The sequence below is a fragment of the Elgaria multicarinata genome, chromosome 19 (genome assembly GCF_023053635.1).
Source record: "Elgaria multicarinata webbii isolate HBS135686 ecotype San Diego chromosome 19, rElgMul1.1.pri, whole genome shotgun sequence".
Classification (NCBI taxonomy): domain Eukaryota; kingdom Metazoa; phylum Chordata; class Lepidosauria; order Squamata; family Anguidae; genus Elgaria; species Elgaria multicarinata.
The window spans coordinates 169,905-189,859 of NC_086189.1; the positions used below are offsets into that span (position 1 = coordinate 169,905).

Here is a 19,955-nt window from a genome sequence, read left to right on the forward strand (position 1 = left end):
GATTTCCGTACTTCCCCTTCTCACCGCCACCCCGTGTCTTGGCCATTCGCTCCTGCTCAGCCTCCTCCTCTGCGCACCGTTTTGTCTTCCCCTCTTCCCCGTTAGTCTACCGAAGCAGGGACCGTGAGACGGCTGGGGCCGCAGCACCAGCACCATCGTTGCTATTGATTCAACATATTGTTTTAATTCACCATTGCTGTTTTTTCCACCATTGCTAGGGGGGGACGAAGATGTAACCTTTTATATTATTCAGTTGCAGAAACAATTTCAGGTCCTACATGTGTACGCCCAGGATGCCCAGCCGCTGCCTCTGGACGTCCCAGTGCACCCGCTGAGGCCAGGAGACACAGTCTGGATCCGTAAGATACCAGCTAGACCAGGCGAGCCGAAGTGGAAAGGCCCCTTCACCATTCTGCTGACTACTCGCACCGCTGTCCGGGTCAAAGGCATCAACTCCTGGGTCCATTACACTCATTGTAGCAAGCAACCACCGCCGCCTGAAGGTCTCACAGTGTTAGGATTGCACCCGAGGAAGCCTCCTCAGATGAAGAGGAGGCAAACTTACAAGTAGTAGAGGGTGTCTCCTCCCCCACAGCCAGACCAGAGACCGGTGCACAGTTGGAAGGGAGTCGTGCAATGGAGGAGGATGCAGGCCCCGTGGAGGAGCCACGGGTCAGTCAGTCACTCCCTCTGCCTGCCTCTCCTGAGGCTGAGTCAGAGACGGAGGTGGTTCGACCACCCAGCCCCCGCGAAAGGAGACGTAGGAAAAGGGCAGAACAAAGGCAGGGGATCAGGCGAAGTATGCGCCTGCAGAACAGGCACGGAGAAAACGCTGAGCTGTAGTAAGGGGAATGAGGCACAGCTGGGAGCTGGGTGGGGTCATGCTGGCAGGGCTTGAAAAGGGGAAATCTACAGTGGACCAGCGGTCAGATTTCCCCTTTTCAAGCCCTGCCAGCATGACCCCACCCAGCTCCCAGCTGTGCCTCATTCCCCTTACTACAGCTCAGCGTTTTCTCCGTGCCTGTTCTGCAGGCGCGTACTTCGCCTGATCCCCTGCCTTTGTTCTGCCCTTTTCCTACGTCTCCTTTCGCGGGGGCTGGGTGGTCGAACCACCTCCGTCTCTGACTCAGCCTCAGGAGAGGCAGGCAGAGGGAGTGACTGACTGACCCGTGGCTCCTCCACGGGGCCTGCATCCTCCTCCATTGCACGACTCCCTTCCAACTGTGCACCGGTCTCTGGTCTGGCTGTGGGGGAGGAGACACCCTCTACTACTTGTAAGTTTGCCTCCTCTTCATCTGAGGAGGCTTCCTCGGGTGCAATCCTAACACACAGCCAATGTGAGCCCACGCAGGAGCACTGCCAGCCTCCCCATGGACCCACAGGACGAAGAGAGGCCAGAAAAAGAGGGTACTGTTTCTTACACAAGCCACCCGCATCCACAGAAACCTCTTACCCTAGTTCTTCGCAGGACTACGTCTTTCTAAACAGATGGACACTGCTTGGGAGTGGGTTCTCACCGGACTATTGGTACTCGCCTTTGCTTCTATCTGGGTCTTCTTCCATTGGTTACACCTCTGTGGAGAAGAAAAATACGTTGAGGTGTCAAAACCTGAAGACAATAATGTCCATGTTCCTGATGCTATTGTCTGGACGGACTGCTGTCTACAAATAGCAGACAACGGAAATATCTTGCGAAAACTGGCCAAGGACATCAGAGATGCCACCTCTGTCCCTGTTCAAACCTGGCATGGTTGGGACGCCTGGAATTGGCTCACAGGTTGCTTGCCTAATGGGCCTTGGTCAAAGCAGGCTTTTGTAACTGGATTATTTGTTTTAATCGTCCTGCTGTGCCTCCCTTGCTTGATTCCCTGTTTCCAAGTTTGCTGCTCAGCAATAGTAAGCTCCGTTGTGTGAAAAGAAGTCCGCCAGCAAATGTATATGGCTGTACCACAGCACGACGAAGATGAAGGGCCAAAGCCCGACCTCCGAAAATGGGTAGACATAGTAACCTAAGTTAGTGGACCTGCACCCATTGGGTTAGGTCCAAAGGGGGGACTGATGTGGAGAAAATTAGCAGCATCAGTATATGAGAATGCTAAGACTGTAGTATACCCTTCTATGGCTCGCATACCCTTCTATGGCTTGCTCTTTGTCTTGAGAACATATATATTCTCATGTATCCCTTTTGTTTTTGGTCAGTTGCTTGGGTCAAGTGTAACTTGCTCTTGCTCTTGCACGTATAACTTGGCCTTGTATCGATACAATAAAGAACTTTTTAAGAATATCTGGTGTCGTCTCACCTGAGTGAGGTCCGGTTGGACAACCTAACCCATCATCCACATCATCAGCTCAACTGGAGAGCAGGGGGATCACGAGGCAGTAGCAGCAGCTCCAGGCCAGGCTGGGGTAGGCGCATGCGAAGAGAAGCCAGAGAAAACACTGGTGCTACTTGGCCTGGAGGCCAGCCGGATCGTCCCCCCCCACCAAGGCATCAGTGCGGAGGGGGCTGAAGGGATGTCTTTCTGCTCCCGCAGGCTGATTGAGACTGGAGCCGGAGACAAGGATGCTCAAGTGACTGACAGCTGCCCTGAAGGTGAGACGTTCGGGGCGCCCCCTCCCACTGTGAGCCCCCTGCCCTCCGGGAGGGGAGCCCTCTTTCCCCTCCCCACGGCCCATCCATCCAGGGCTTGCTGTCACCAGAGATGTCGCTCTGATTGCAGAAATGGTCGGGAGGGGGGACACCTCCTCTCCCACAGTGGAGGCCATGTCCTGGGGAGGCCTTTAAGGTACCATGAGGAGAGGGTAGCCCTCTCATGCACACACCTGCGCAGCTCCTGAATGCTGGATGCAGCAGAGCAGAGGCCCCGGCACCTGGAACCTCAAGCACCTGTCCCAGGATCCCCCCTTGCGGTGGAGCGGAGCTGAAGGAGCACCTGTAAAGATGTGGAGGGTTCAAAAGGTGTTTTCGGATTGGGGAATCCTCCCCGCCCCCCCCCCCCCAGAAATAGGTTGTTCCTGACTCAGTCACACCTAACGCAGACCCACTGGGAACTGGGATTTCCGTACTTCCCCTTCTCACCGCCACCCCGTGTCTTGGCCACTCGCTCCTGCTCAGCCTCCTCCTCTGCGCACCGTTTTGTCTTCCCCTCCTCCCCGTGAGTCTACTGAAGCAGGGACCGTGAGACGGCTGGGGCCGCAGCACCAGCACCATCGTTGCTATTGATTCAACATATTGTTTTAATTCACCATTGCTGTTTTTTCCATCTACGAGACACCCTATAGCAGACATGCATAATCAGAGCCTTAAGCAGCCAACTGGAGCAGCCGTGGAACCACGCAAAGAAAAAGCCCCCTTCTGTTTGCCACGAGGGAAGAGAGGCCACACCAGAGAAGCACCCTGGAGCTGGATCAGACCCCAGGGAGTCTCTTGAGCGCCACGGAGTGGGGGTGGGCAGCCCACAGGCAGGGCCCCAAGGCCTCTCCTGGCCTATGCGAGGGGCGTTTAAGCTGCTGCTGCTGCTGCTCTTCTTAGGTTTTGGAACTGGACTGTTTTATTTGCATTTTTAAATTTATTGTATGGCATCAGTTCCCTTTTGAGAGCTGCTTTTGGAGGGCTTTGCCAAGAAAGGCAACATAGACATACTGGATCCATCCAGTCCTGCATCCTGTTCAAATAATGGCCAAGCAGACGCCCACAGAAAATGCACAAGCAGGACAGGAGTGCAACAGCATCCTCCCAGCCATGTACCAGAGCAACTGGTGTACAAACTTAGAAATGTACAAAATGATGTACAACGGTATAGAGAATGTGGACAGGGGGACATTCTTCTCCCTTTCTCATAATCCTAGAACCCAGTGGGGTCATTATCCCATAAAGCTGGATGGTGGGAGATTCTGGACAGAGAAAAGGAAGGACTTCTTCATACAGCACATAGTTAAACTATGGAATTTGCTAGCACAAGATGTGGTTACGGACACCAATTCAGAGGGCTTTACCTAGGGAGGTTGTGGGCTCTCCCACCCTAGAGGCCTTCAAGAGGAAGCTGGACAACCATCTGTCAGGGATGCTTTAGGGTGGATTCCAGCATTGAGCAGGGGGTTGGACTCGATGGCCTTGTAGGCACCTTCCAACTCTGCTGTTCTATGATCCTATGAAAAGAGCATTGGATAAATTCCTGGAGGAGGAGAAGGCTATCCATGGCTACTAGTCCCGATGGCTATGTGCTGCCTCCAGGATCCAAGCCTATGTGTATTAATTGCTGGGGACCATGGGTGGGAGGGTGCTGTTGTCCTCATGCCCCTGCTTGGGAGTTCCTGCCAAAGGGACCCTTGGTCTGATCCAGCATCAAGGCTCTTCTTAACACATAACCCCCTTTCCCAGTGCTGTGCTACATCGTCAGGGCTGGCCAGGGGCCAGGCAACGTGGGCCTCCGTTGCTCACCTCTCACAGCCTGTAAGAAGTCAAGGGAGCCAAAGCTTAAGGCCTACAGGAACATCATTCTGCCCCACATAAACCAGGCCATATTCAGGGGGCCTTTTTGGTGGCGGCAGCCCATCTTTGGAAATCCCTCCCTAAGAAAGAGTCCACTTGGTTATCATTTGGGCACCAGGTAAAATGTTCTCTCTCCCCCACCCCCCAACCCCCAGATTTTAACTGTTCTTCTTCGTGGTCTCTGTGCATCACACAACATTGGGCTCTGCACCTGCACGGACTCTCGTCGGGAAAAAACTTCCATAGCTGAGGCGTTTTGGCGGGAACCCCGCCCCCACGCTGCGAGTGCACATGCGCAAAAGAGGGGGTTCCCGCCTATTACCTCAGTTCTCTTTTGACCGCCATTGTGGTGACATCGTTCGGGAAACTCTCTGTAGAAAGTAAAAATAAACAACTGTTAGAGGCGTTTTTTCCTTTTATTCTCTTCTCTTTCTATCATTCTCATATTTCTACTTTATTCTTATATTGTTACTTTTATTATTTTGTGTCTTTCTTTGCTTTCACGGAAAGCAACCGCCCTAAAGGGCGCATGGCCCTCAAGGCCCCTTTCAGAAAATGCAAGAATTGCGGGAGTAAGCTTCCCCGTCTGACGGGCACTCCCTCTGCCTTCTGTGCCTAGGCGAGGCCCACGTCATGGAAACTTGCCGTTTTTGCCAAGCCTTTTCTAAACAAACACGGCGGCGTAGGTCAGACAGACTTAAAGCTCTCCTTTGGAGCAAAGCTTTACAAGCAGTCGAAAAGCCATCGACATCGAAATCCTGTACTATGGAGCCTGTCCAAAATTCGCCACGTTCTCCATTACTGGCTGACCCACAACAACCAGAATTACCGGCTACACCAGGGAGAGGCATTACGCTCTCGATTGCCAAAAGATTAACAAAGAAGGCAAAAAAGACTAAACATACTACCATGAGTGTGGAGGAGCAAAATAAAAAGAGAAAGAAAAAGTCTCTAAAAAAGAGTGTGCCGAACCCTACTCGGCCGTCTTTTCCTCCTCCGACTCCGGATAGACCGATACCGACGGTCGACACCGTACAACCGCAATCGGTACCGACAGATGAACCTGTGCCACAAACGTTATTGACCGAAGCCGTGACGTCGATGCCGATACCGGCGCAACTTTTAGCGCCTCCTCCACCGCCACCTTTACTACTGTCTCCTATACCGACAGTACGGCTTCCTTCGGCGCGGGAGCAAAGACTCACATCGACATCTGAAGGCGGTATCAGAGATCTCTCGCCGACTCCTATACCGCCAAGGCAGATGCAACCGCAAGACAGGCATTATAGGCACGACTCACCAGATTCCATATACTCCACTCATTCCAGAAGACGATATTATCATTATGATCGTTCAGTTCGATCAAGGGATAGATCTTGCTCACCACACTACAGGGATAGAGCAGGTAGAAGCCCACACGGATACCAATATTGGGATCGGGACCCATATTATCGATGGCCGTATGAGGGTCAATGGGAACATTTCCCCCAAGACCATCGTAGTCGACACCGACCAGTTTACGAACAATCTGTGGAACAGTCAGCAAGGCCATCAGTGGCTAACCCTCCACAGCGCATCGAGCCACCAAGACAAATGGATCCACCTATAGCGCCATCATCCGATGTCTTAGCGCTACAACAACCTCAACCAGCTCCACTTGTGCAGCTCCCATCTGCTCCAATACACTCTCCTACATCAGGACAGGACGAATATGGCTCTGATTCATCCTCAGCTTCTTCGGCACGGCCTTCGATAGCGTCCCCTGACATGGAGGTTGCTCCGCAAGGGGGTATTTCTCCATCAGAAGATCTCGGACATTTTTCGGATCAGGTCATTAGAATGGCTCAGGCATTGGGTTTACAGGTGGAACAATCCACATCCACTGTCCAAGACCCAGTATATGACTCTATTATTTCAGATACAACAAAACCAGTTGCCATACCCATGTTACCGGCTTTGCTTGAAACTTTAAAACAATCGTGGAAATCACCTTCAACAAATCCCCCATCCTCAAAGAGGTTGGAGGGTATGTATAAGATCCAGCAATCTGAAGTCGAATTTTTGTTTCAGCACCTGCCACCGAATTCGATAGTCGTTGAGGCTTCACAGGGCAAGAGTAGACATCAACATTCTTCCCCTGTAGACAAAGAAGGGCGTCGTTTAGATCTTCTCGCTCGTAGATTGTACACTTCCTCTTCTCTGGCACTTAAGGTGACAAATTACCAGGCAGCTATGTCTGGCTATCAGCTACTGCTTTGGGATAAAATCGGAAAGCTAATGGAACACTTACCTGAGGACAAGAAACATCTAGCTAGACTCTTCCACTCCGAGGCTTCAGAGCTTTCCCGTCAGCAGATACATACCTCGAGACACCAAGTCGATTGTATAGCGAAGACCTTAACAGGAACCACAGCACTCCGTCGCCACGCATGGTCTAGGCCACGCTCATCATACTATCCCAACAGACAGCAGTATTACCAAGCTCAACCTCGACAACAACAACAACAGCAACAACATCTGCAGCAGGCTCCTCAGCCACGTAAGCAATTCGCAAACTTCAGAGGCAGAGCTTCCTCTCGTAAAAACGACGGTTCTTTTAGGCGGCGTCTTTGATTTTTTCGATACGCCAGCCCAACACACCAATTCTACCACTTTCTTTAATGATAGACTTTCCCGATATTATCAACAATGGAAAGCTATCACTACTGATACATGGGTCCTCTCGATAATCCAAAAAGGATACCGTATAGAATTCGAAACCCTTCCTCCCCTCGGTACGGTAAAGATCACAACACCTACGTCACCTCTACTCCAGGAAGTAGACATGTTACTTGCAAAAGGTGCCATCGAAGAAGTTCCCTGGAGTCGACTCTTAAGAGGTTTCTACTCTAGATATTTTACTGTACCGAAGAAAGACAGAGGGCTTCGCCCAATTTTAGATTTACGCTTATTAAATACACATGTCAGTACCAGAAAATTTAGAATGATATCATTGGCTTCTATCATTCCTTTACTATCCAGAGGACAGTGGTTTGCATCTATTGATCTTCACGATGCATATTTCCACATCGCGATAGAAAGCACATACCGCAGGTATCTACGTTTTATAATTGGGCATAACATCTACCAATATAGAACTCTCCCTTTCGGCCTTTCCTCTGCCCTGAGAGTTTTTTCCAAATGTATGTCTGTTGTATGTGCTCATCTTCGTTTGAATGGAGTAGAAGTCTACCCCTATCTTGATGATTGGCTTTTGGTTGCACCAACAAAACAAATTCTTCAAAATTCGATACAAATTACTTGCTCCCTATTATACAAATTAGGACTATATATCAACTATGAAAAATCCCAATTACAACCCTCACAGGTCATCCAATTTATCGGGGGAATCCTCAACTCCATATCCATCCGAGCTTTCCTGATCTGAGCTGGCAGTGACTGAACAAGGAAGAGACCTTGGGTTTGTGGTGGGCAGATGGGGTTACCCTATAAGAAAAGGAACTGAGAATAAAACGGCCAATCTCATACTCCCCTTATACCCAATCTATGGTGTGACCACACTTAGAATGCTGTGTGCAGTTCTGGTCACAGCACCTAAAAAGGATGATGGAGTTGGGGGGGGGATGGAGACGGGCCACTAAAATGATCGAGGTGTTCATCTTTTGGGATTTTTTAGCTCAGAAAATAGGCAAGGAAGACGGGACATGACAGAAGTGTAGAGAAGTGTCGCTGGTGTGGAGAAAGCAGATATAATACTAGAACACCACCTTAACCCTAACCAGAACTGGAGAGCAGGGCTTCAAGCAGAAATGCGAATAATACTGTGGAAAGCACATCAGGAAATTCCCTAAAAACCCCAGCCGTTTGGCATAGGAATTGTAATCTCGGAATGCTTCCCCGTAATCACCCAAACAAAGCGCCCAAACCAGCCCCATATGGACCCTTTCCGGTTCCCCAGTGCCCCCCGATCCAGGTTACACCCTCGTGAGAACAGCTGGAGGGTCCCTCTTTACCTGTGCTGGGGCTCAGCGGCCAGCCTGTGCCCCTCTTTGTGACCCCTCTCGTCCCCCCCGGGGATCCGTTGAGCATCCCATCCCCCCCCCCCGTGACCAAGGCCTCTCCATGCCTTCTCTGCAGGACTGGCTGTACGTGGCTTCTGACAGCGGAGTGGCCCAGATCCGCACAGCCACCTGCGCCGCATAAAGGACCTGCCAGGACTGTATTTTGGCCAGGGACCCCGCTTGCGCCTGGAGCCCAGTGCAGGAGGCCTGCCAGGACCACCGTGGACAGGCTGGGTAAGTGTGACAGCGCTCCAGCGCCATGGGGCTTTGCGCACACGCCGCTTTCCTCTCCTTCAAAGCAATGCTGCCAGGGTCCCAACCCGGCAGATGCCTCGCTCAGCGCAGCTTTGAGTGGGGCCTTTTGGGACTCGTGCCTTGGCCTGGGGCCAGAGAAGAGGCAGGTGGCAGGGCCAGGACAGCTGCTCCAAGCGGCCGCTTCCTCTCCCATGGAAAGGGAGGGGCACGTTCACCGCCCCAGTGGGTCATGGGTCTCTGGCCAGCAAGGGGAGGGGGAACACCGCTTTCTCAGCCGCCTGCCTTGTCCTCTTCTCAGGCTGATCCAGGACATCACATCCGTGAAGGTGCTGAATTTGTGCCCCGTGCAGAGCAAAGGGGTGTGTGTGTGTGTGGTGGTGGTGATGGTGGCGGCAAGGCGCCAGAGCTGTTCCTGTTCTGGTTCAGCAAGTCGCTCGAGCCCCCCCCCCCCACCGCCCAGCTAAAGCTGTGACATATGCCAGTGGGGGTGGGCTGAGCTTTGGTGGACCTGAGAGGGAAGATGCTAAACCCAAGTTCTGGAGGATCGGGGGGGGGGGCAGGCGGATGCATGGGCTCCCCATCTATTGCTTTCCCTGAGGCTGAACATGGGCGGCATTCCTCTGCGTCCCAGATGGCGAGCGGAGCGCTCTCTCTGCGTTCACACGCTCGCAGAAGGATCCCCGGCCAGCGCAATCAGGAGGAACGCGTTTGCAGCAGGGCCCCCCAGCAGGCTTCCAACTCAGGCTTCCCCTTAGCTTGTGGAACTCTCTGGAGGTCTCCAAGGGCTGAGGCCCCCGTGGGGGATGATTCGGGGGCAGCCGCACACCTTGGGCTGGACGAAAAAAGAGGCCTTTCAACAGCCGCCCAGCGGCAGTGGTGGCCGCATCACAGGCGCTGCTTTCTATCCCATGTCTCTCTCTCTCCTACCCGCCAAGGGAGACTTGGAATCTCCGCCCTCCAGGCCATGGGGCCCCTCTGCCCACCGTCTCCATGGAATGTGTGATCACCTCAGTCACAGCTGACAGATCTTTCCCTCTTGCTGCACCAGATGGGGAATTCGCCCCCACAAGATCAGGATTTGGCCAGCCATATCCCCCCCGTGCGGCAGGTCTAGAGCTGGGGGTCTCCAGCCTGACCCCTCTCTTGGCCCCCACCCAACCCATCCTGATTCTTACTCTTTTTCTTAAGATGCCCTGGAGCTTCTCTTTTTTCTGGGCTGGGCGGCTGCCGGGCAAAGGCCTGGCCTCCCGCCCCATCTGTACTGGGCTCCCAAGGGGAGGCTTTGTGTGTTTCGGAGTTCAGGCGCCCGCCTCTGCTCTGACCCTCGGTCCTTGGGCAAGTGCCTTCTCCTTTGGCCTCCCCAGTGGGCCTTCTGTGAAATGGCCGTGCTGTGACTGGCCAGGCCCACCACGGCAGCCACTTCGTGAGACTTCCCCATGCGCCCTCAAAGGGCCAAATGGGCCCACTGTCCAAAAAGGACCAGGGAACTGTGGTCTAGAGACATCCAGATCAGATGGGGGCTCCCACTTGCTTCTGGTGCTGAGCAGCGCTCTGTACGCTGCGCTGCTGGAGGCTTGGAGCAACGGGTGGGAGCGCCCAGACCCTCTCAGGGCTGTGAGGTCTGGCAGGGGTGGGGGCCGCCTTGCCCAGGCATCCTCTAACCTTCTGCTTTCTCCCTGGCAGAGGTGCCCACCACCATTGAGGTGCCCGTGCTGCTCTCTGCCCGGGTGGTCCTACCCTGCGTCCCCCAGTCCACCTGGTCCAGCTGCGAGTGGCAGAGACCGTCCCCAGAGGCATCAGCCTACATCGTGCGCAGCGACGGACTGGAGTTCACCGTGACGGCGGAAACGCTGGGGGAATACACGTGCCGCTGCACGGAGTCTGGGGTGGGGGGCGTGGGGGCCTCCTACAGCCTGGTGAGTGCCAGCCAGGGCGGGCACAATCCGTACCAGTCGGTCGAGCGCAGCTACAGCGTCCTGGTCGGCGTCTTCTGCTTCGTCTTGGGCGTCGTTGTGAGCAGCGGCTGCTTGTTGCTCCATGAACGATGCCGGCGGGAGCGCCTGCAGTGGGAGCTGATCTGCCGGGAGAGGAACGGGCTGGACCTGATGCAGTCAACCACCACGAGCTGCAGCCACGAGCCACAAACCCCGAGTTCGCCGGAGGACGAGCGCCACCCGCTGGCCACGGCCAAGAAGAACAGCAGCCTCAATGGCTACCCCCACCTCTACATCAAGGAGCTGGACAGGCCCGCATCTACCTGACTGGGGTGCCGCTGGCCAAGTGCGACGAGACCTCCATCTAGAGCGCCCTCTTGTGCTCACTCTTGCTGGTGCCCCGTGGAGGGGGGTGGGCGGCTGAGACCTCCACCAGGCTGGGTCCCGCCTCATCTGTGGCGCAGGGCCAGCTGGGCTCCTGCAGTGGCCGGAGAGGGCCTTGCCAGACGGCCTCCCTGTACAGCAGGCCAGAGGGACTTCTGCTCCAGCCCTGCTCACCCTTCTGGTAGGCAGAGGAGTCCACGCGGATGGATTTCCGTGGCCTGGCCACATGCTCGGGCACTTACGACCGCTGTTTGCTTTCCAGAACGTTTCTCCGCCTGCCTCTTGTCCTTCCTACTGCTCTGCTCCCTGGGTTGGGCCTGGGGCCAGCTTCTCATGGAGTGGCCTGATTTAGCCTGTTCCCAAGTAGCCAAGAGGAATCAGAGGAACTGAACTGGGTCTCCTGGAACCCGACTCTGTGGGATGGCCTGCCAAGCGGCAGGCGTGTTAGACAAATATCTGGTTCTTTCTTCCTAAGGGCGGATCCCATAGAAAGGCACAGATCAAGTTTGGAGGATGCAATAGATTTATTTTAGGCTTTCAGGCTGCAGCTCTGGGTGCGAAAAGCTTAAATGCCATTCGGACACTGAGTACAAGAAATTACAATGATTTATACAGTTAACATTACATATGCTTCTTTCCTGCCATTATTCTAAAAATGTATACGTGGTATAGTTAGCATTACATATGCCTCTTTTCCACCATTGTTCTAAAAATGTGTACATTGTACTGGTTCTGACTAAATGTCAGCAGGCATCCGGGTTTGGTTCAAACCGATTCCTCAACTGCTGATTCTGAAAAACCACTTACATAAGACAGGGGGTTTGGGTGAAACAGAGTTCACTCCCAAGTCACACAGCAAGATTTTTCTAAAATGGAGTTACGTTTGCTAAGATTTCTCCCTCCTCTAAAGCGTTTTATAGATCATAAATCACAGTTTATCATTGATTCCTTCATCTATTTGTTCATACATTACAAGCATTTGTTTTTGCATCAAGCTTTTTTTTGCATGTGGCGAATAAGAGCCATTAAACAGGGAAAGCAACAAGATAATACTAGACAAACAAACAATACGGCTAACATAATCATTATCAATCCCTTGAGCCAACTTAAATCAGGTAACCAGCTGGTAAGCCAGTTAAACCAATCATTTGGTCCGCTGATCCCTCTTGTATTTTGGCTATTCATATGTTGGAGATTCTCAAGTTCATTTTCAATAGTTTTATTTAAATCTTGAAAGGTGACTCGACACCCTTTACCAACTATCTTACAATATCCTCCTTGTTTGGCCAAAATATCATCTAATACAAAACGCTGCTGTGCAACTTCTTGACTAAGATCTTCTATTTCAGGTTGCATTGCTCTAATCATTCTTGCAGTAGCATTTATAGTTTTCTCTAAGCGGCAGGTCAATCCTAATATACTTTTGCGGTTTTCCTGTGCAATGATGCCAGGATATGCTCCTAATGTTAGGATTCCAGAGAATAATCCACCTGCTACTCTTGAAGGTTCTGTTTTAGACATTTGTTCTCCTACAATCACCATGTCATTACAATTCTTTCCTATGGGTCCTACTAGCTGTCCTAAGCCCCCTGTCTCTCTCCGAGTTCTGGTTCCAGCAAGTTTTACCACTTGCACTGGCATGGTCAGATACCCAACGCCCACACATTGGTAGTTTCCTGGGTGATAGTTAGTGGCCCATCCTTTATAAAAGAACCATAAATTGGGGTCTCTGGCTTACCATCCAGAGCAAATACTTCCTCCTTTTCCTGAATATTTCACCTGAAACATTGGGTATTCAGGATATATATCAGAAAAGGTTGTTTGATTAGGGGAGTTAATAGACATGGAAGTATTTCTCTGTCCCCACAACCAAAATTTATCAGAACAATAGGAATAATTCTTTAATCGTTCATAGAATGGCTTCCACTTTCCCCAATCTTTGGTCTTGTTATTCTAACTTCCTGAGTGTGAACAACAAAAACACATTCCTTTGGTGTACTTATTGGTTTTAAACTTTCGGTGTGGGTTTGCTCTGAATTCACTGCTACTTACTCTAGTAAAAAGAGTACCTGCTCCTTTATTCCCTAGCGTGGCTTGCAGAGCTCCTACAACCATGTCAGGATCAGTAATTAAACTAGGTATCATGGTAAAGTCTCTTACAGTAAGGGGATGTTCATAAAACAAAATTGCATCTTGTCTATGTTGGTTAAACATATATTCAGCATGTGTTTTGAACCAGTTTCCTTGTCCCGTCTGGATTAGGATCAAGCATTCAAGAAGGACCAAGGTCATGCTTCTGAATCTTTTAAAAATAGACATGGCCTATCGTGGAATTGGCACACTTTGATCGGTGCCGATCGCGGTGTACACAAATGGGAGTATCTAATTGAGACTCTTTACTTTTAAAGTGGTTACATGCTTATTTTTTAATTTAGGGCCGAGGCCGATAATTCTCTGGATGCCGCCTATACCACAAAGGCCAGTAGATTTTGGGCTCTACAGTCCCTAACCTCTGAAAGATGTAGGGGTTTTTCTGAGGCCCCTTTCCTTGTGTCCACACAACAGTGTTGTTCAGTTCTCCTTGGGGCAGTGGGTTTATAAAATTTCGAATGACTGGTTCAGCTGCTGTATGATAGTGCACACTTTGGAGGCCCACCCATCTACTAATTTTTCACAATTTTAACTTTGGTGCCTCCAAGAGGTATACAAGTATACTTAACACGCTTGTCTTGATCCTTGTTGGATTCTTGTCCTATGCTCTGAGCTGCTTCCGGTGAGTTCAGAGAGGGAGGGTTGCTGTCCTCAAGGTTGCCCGTGTCCCTCGAGCATGCGAGGCTCGAAGGAGGCAGGGGTGGCCTGTAGGCTTTAATTCTAGAACAATGAGTCCATTTATTTAGTCCAATTAACTTAACTGCTGAATGGCTTACAAGTCCTACTGAATAAGGTCCTTCCCACCGTACGCCGTCAGAATCTGGGTTCCACCTTTTCAACAACACTTCATCTCCAGTCTGGAAGCGATGGATCGGGGCATCAAGTGGCAATCGCTGGAAGGGTGCGGCGTACTTGTGGAGCTGTGTTAAAACAGACTGATGGGCAGTTACATGATCAAATAACATCTGGTCTCCCATTTCCCACTTAACTTCTTCCCTTATCCCAGTCAGCACATGCGGTGGAAACCCAAACATCAATTCAAAAGGTGATATCTTTAAACCCTTGCGAGGCATTCTCCTAAGCTTTGTTAAGGCTAGCGGCAAGGCATCTACCCAATTTTGAGAGGTTTCTAGCTGGATTTTCTTAAGTGTTTCTTTCAAGGACCTATTCATTCTTTTCACTTGTCCTGAGGCCTGTGGCCTCCAAGGAGTGTGGAGCTTCCAATCTATCCCTAGCTCTTTTAGCTACCCCCTGCACTATCTTAGAAGTAAAATGGCTTCTGATTTCTATGACTTCAGGTAAGGAAAAGCAAGTTACAATTTCTGACTAACTTTTGAACTACAGATTTAACCTGGTTATTCTGACAAGGAAAGGCCTCTATCCAACCCATGAGCTGATCAACAAAAACTAACAAATACTTAAACTCTTTGGCAGGAGGCATTTCGGCGAAGTCTACTTGTAGACGCTGAAATGGGTAGTGTGCCCACGGTTTCCTCCCATCGCTGGAGGGGGTCGTCTGGGAATGTTGATCTTCTGACAGATGGTGCAGGTTGCAGCTATTCTTTGGGCTTCTTGGTGCATCCCTTTTCCAATGGTTGTTCTTTGCAGGTGTTCCACCATGCTGCTGGCTCCAGGATGTCCCAGGTTCTGATGAAGATCTTGTAGGATTTTTCTCATGATCAATCAAGGCAGCACTGCAAGTCCTTTGGGGGTTATCCACCAACCACTCTCATTCTTCTGGGCTTTGGCTTCTCGAGCTATAGTCTCTCTGTGTACTCGTTCACAGGTGGTGGCAGCTTGGTGGGATGGATTAGGAAAATTCCTGCTTCTCCTTGCAGGGCAGCCTGTTTAGCAGCTGGGTCTGCTTTCTGTTTTCCTTTTCTCAATTCTTCTCCAGGCGCACGTCCATGGGCTTGCACATGCATCACAGCCACTTCAAGGGGAAGCATCAGGGCTTGTAATAGGTCATTGATGAGACCTCAGTGCACGACAGGCTGTCCATTGGCAGTGATGAAACCTCTTTCTTTCCTTTTTTTTTTATAGTTTTTATTTGTTTTCTACACTATATAAACATACATAAAACATTACAATAGTAATAATAATAACAAAGGAAAAACATTAAACAACTGCTACATACATATTGAATAAATGTTGAGTACATATATGTTGAATAACTATTACCTATACATTATCATACTACAACATAATCATTCTTAACATAAAAGTACACCCCCCACCTCGGGATCATTCCTGAGTCCAAAATCTAATCGTTTCCTCTGCTGGCGGTTTCCCACTTCCCTTAGTAAACACAAATATTAGGAACTGTTTCCAGATTCCTTCAAACTCATTTATTTTAGTTACGCCTTTTCTCCACTTAATATTACATGTCAATTTATCATTAATGGCTATATCCCATACTTCTTTGTACCATTCTTCAATAGAATATTCCCCTTGAATCTTCCAGTTCCTAGCTACCATCAATCGCGCTGCAACCAGCAAACTCGATATCAGCTCTATAGTTCCTTTTCCACACTTTATATCTTCAAATAGTGACAGCAATGCAATCTTTGGTGTTTGTTCTATTTTCATTCCCACTATTTCTTCAATTTCTGAAAACACCATCTTCCATAATCTTTGTACATATTTGCATTGCCACCACATATGTAAATATGTTCCTTTACCCCCACAACCTCTCCAACAATTTGCTGAATGCTGATCATTTATCTTATTCAATCTAATCGGGGTTAGGTACCACCTCCATAAAATTTTAAAATAATTCTCCTTTATTCTCACTGATAAACTTCTCAACACTCTTTGTTTCCATAGTCCCTCCCAGCTCTGTCGCCCTATTTGTACCTTCAAATCTGACTCCCATACCATTTTCTCTGGGTTCTCTCTAAACTCCTTCTCTAACAATAATTTATATATTTCACTCATTAACCCTTTTAAAACTATACTACCTCCTTTCCCTTTTTCCTTATTTACTATTAACTCTTCAAACTTCGTCATCTTTCTACAAACTCTATTATCTTTAATCCACTTTTTATTCCATTGTTCTAATTGCCCATAATCTAACCAAGATAATTTTTTCTCCTTTAACAATTTTTCCATATCCTCTCTTGTTTTTATATCTCTTAACCAATCCTTTAATTTCATTTTACTTTTCTCTTTTAATATTTTACATAATCTACCCTTCAGATCCTCTGGGAAATTCTTTAACATTATTATCGGTGCTAAGGGAGAGTTGCTCGGAAGCAGCTTCTCTTTAAATTTATTCCAAATTTCCCATTGAGTCCTCAGGAGTGGATTATCTATACTGCCAACCCACTTTCTCCCTCCATCTTTAAAAAAAACATTGTCCAAATTCATCTCTACGTTACTTATAGTTTTTTCTTCCATCCAGTATAAATCTCCTACTCCTATAATTGCTTCTACAATATGTCTTAATCTATTTGCTACGTAGTATAATTTTATATTTGGGAGACCCAATCCACCCTTTTTTTGGCTTAGATACCAATTATTTTTATTCACTCTTGCTCTCTTTTCTCCGTTACAATATTTATTAATAATAGTTTGCCAACTTTTTATCTCCGTTTCTGATATTTTTATTGGTAACATCCTAAACACAAAATTAATTTTAGCTAATATCTTCATTTTTATTAAGGCTATTCTTCCGAACCAAGATAAATTTAATCTTTTATATTTCTCCAATTTCTCTAATACCTCTTTCTTTAACCTCGTTAAATTTTCCTTTTCAAGATTCTCTAAATTTTTTGTAATTTTAATTCCCAAATATTTAATCTCCTCCTTAACTTTCATTTCTATTCCCTTATGTTCCCAATCCTTTTCCTCCTTCTTAGTATAATTAAACAACATCATCTCTGATTTAGACCAATTTATTTTTAACCCTGTAATTTCTTCAAATTCCCTCAACTGATATTTAATTCTTTCTAATTTTCTTTTTGGGTTCTTAATGGTCAATAAAGTATCATCCGCAAACATGTTTAACTTTATTTCCCTTACCTCTCCAATTTCTTCTAATTCTTCATCCTCCCTTAGTGCCTTCGCCAAAACTTCCATAACCATTACAAACAGGACCGGCGAGAGCGGACATCCTTGTCTTGTTCCTCTGGCTAGTCGTATCTTTTCAGTGAGTCCATCATTTACCACCACTACAGCTGTATTTTGGGAATATAACTGTTCAATTACGCTTTTAAATTTATTTCCAAATCCCAATTTATCTACAATAATCTTTAATGCCTGCCAGCTCACACAATCAAAAGCTTTAAAAATATCCAGTGCCAAAATTCCTGCCTTAATATTTGATTTTTTTATTACATTTATTACATTTAAAACTCTTCCCACTAGATTATGCATCTGCCTTCCTGCCACAAACCCACATTGATCTTCTCCTATATATTCTGATATAAATTTATTTAATCGTTTAGCCATAATAGATGTGAAAATTTTAGCATCCTGATTTATTAATGAGATAGGTCTATAAGAATCGGGACTAGTCAAATCTTTATCTGGTTTTGGGATCAGAATTATCAATGAATGTTCCCATGATTCAGGTATCTTCTCTCCTAATAATATCCTATTATAAAGTTCCAATAGTTTTGGAACTAAAAAATCTTTGAAGACCTTATAATATTCTGGTCCTAAACCATCTGCTCCCGGTGATTTACCAACTTTTAAATTATCAATAACATCTTCAACTTCTCTTTGAGTTATTACTTTCTCCATTAACTCTTTATATTCTGGTTTTATTCCATTCTTTACAAACCTTCCAATATACTCCTCCACCTTTTCTTGTTGAGTTTCTTTACCCTTATATAGTTCCTGATAAAATTCCTGAAAATTTTTTATTTTATCTTTCATTATATGACAATAATTCCCTCGATTATCCTTCAATGCTTCTATCCCATTCCTCCCTTTTTCTTTTTGTGTGAGTCTGGCAAGCAACCTAGAATTCTTATTACTATTTTCGAAATATTCCCTTTTCATGTAAATTAAATTCTTTTGAACCTCCTCTATATTTAAATTTTCTAATTGTTTCTTCTTAGCTTGTATTTCTACTAATTTATATTTATCTTTACCTCGCCAATATTCTTCCTCCAAATTTCTAATTTCTATCTCTAACTTTTCCTGCTCTGCACGTTGTTGTCTTTTTAAGCTACACATCTCTCTAATACAGATTCCTCTTACTACAGCCTTCATGGTGTCCCAAATGACTGACCCAGCTGTTCCTCCCTTTTCGTTAATTTCCCATGACTCCGACAATTCCTTCTGAATTTTCTCTACCACTTTATTATATTTCAATATTTTTGTATTCAACTTCCATCTATATGCCTCTTTATAATTCTTCTTAACTGTAAATTCTAAACTTAACAAGGCATGATCAGTTACTTTTATTACCCCCATTTCCATTTTACAAATCTTCGTTACAAAATCTTTTGAGACAAATATATAATCTATCCTGGAGTATGTATGATGAACTGGGGAAAAGTACGAGAATCCAGGCCTAATCCCGTTGAGTAAACACCATGAATCTGAATAATCATTTTCTTTTACTAATTTATTCAATATAGTTATATTATTCCTCTTTTCAACATTAGTGGGATTTGACCTGTCCCATCTATTATCCATAACCATATTAAAATCCCCAGCTAATATGACATACCCCTCCTTGAATTCTTCTATTTCTTTAAATAGCTTTATAAAAAACTCTCTATGTCTCTCATTTGGGGCATACACATTAATTAGCGTATATACCTTTCCTTCAATTTTACCTTTTAACATAAGATATCTGCCATTATCATCTTTTTTTGTTTCTTCTAATATAAACCCACTTTTTTTTAAAATCAAAGTGGCCACTCCATTTTTTTTTGATGTCCCTAACGACTTTTCATAATAAGCTACCCACTTTAATTTTATCATATTCGAATTCTCGAAGCCTTGGTGTGTTTCTTGGACCATTATAATATAATATAATATTATATTATCCGATCCTTCTTTATTAAACATTTGTTCTATTCTCCTCCTTTTCACGACTGCCCCCAAACCTTTAACATTGAGTGTTGATACTTTTATCTTTTTATCCATATTCACCCTTTTGAAATCTCTTCCGATCCCTTGTGCTCTGCAACTCAAATTTACTTACATAACAACACAAACTCCATACAACAAACCCCCACCCTCCTACCCCAACCCCTTCCCTCCTACCTTCCCCCCCTCCCCACCCCCCCCACTCTAATCCCCCCCCATATCCCCGTGAGCCTAATACTCCAGCCATCTACTTTAAAGGGAGGGGGGAGGCAGTGCTGAGCCTGGCCGGCAAGTTTCTATGTTGGCATTTCTATTTGCAATTATCTCAAGACATAATTAACAATTCTATTACTCCCCAGATGTCCCAGCCTCATTCCCCCACCCACCCACACCAGTCCCACTTGCTTCCCCATAACAATTCCCAAACTTTAGACAAAACTTCTGTTGGGTGCTTGTCATACTTATTCATATCTTCTCCTAAAGAATGGAGTTCATTCCAAAGGAAACATCTATATGGATCTAATTTTCCTGTGTACTCTGTACAGCACCATGTACAGTGATGGTGCTATATAAATAAATAATAATAATAATAATAATAATAATAATAATAATAATAATAATCGTGTCATC

General features: G+C 47.0%; 1 protein-coding gene across 1 annotated transcript in view; it reads left to right on the plus strand.

Moving 5' to 3' along the window:
• Positions 1-11,069, plus strand: part of LOC134411221 (maestro heat-like repeat family member 5) — an 89,382-nt gene extending 78,313 nt beyond the window's left edge. Inside the window, exons 31-37 of the mRNA XM_063144938.1 lie at positions 219-513; positions 2,535-2,593; positions 4,382-4,453; positions 5,503-5,539; positions 8,698-8,787; positions 9,107-9,167; positions 10,494-11,069. Coding sequence (XP_063001008.1) covers positions 219-513; positions 2,535-2,593; positions 4,382-4,453; positions 5,503-5,539; positions 8,698-8,787; positions 9,107-9,167; positions 10,494-11,069 — 1,190 coding nt within the window. The remainder of the gene's footprint in view (positions 1-218; positions 514-2,534; positions 2,594-4,381; positions 4,454-5,502; positions 5,540-8,697; positions 8,788-9,106; positions 9,168-10,493) is intronic.
• Positions 11,070-19,955: the final 8,886 nt, after the last annotated feature.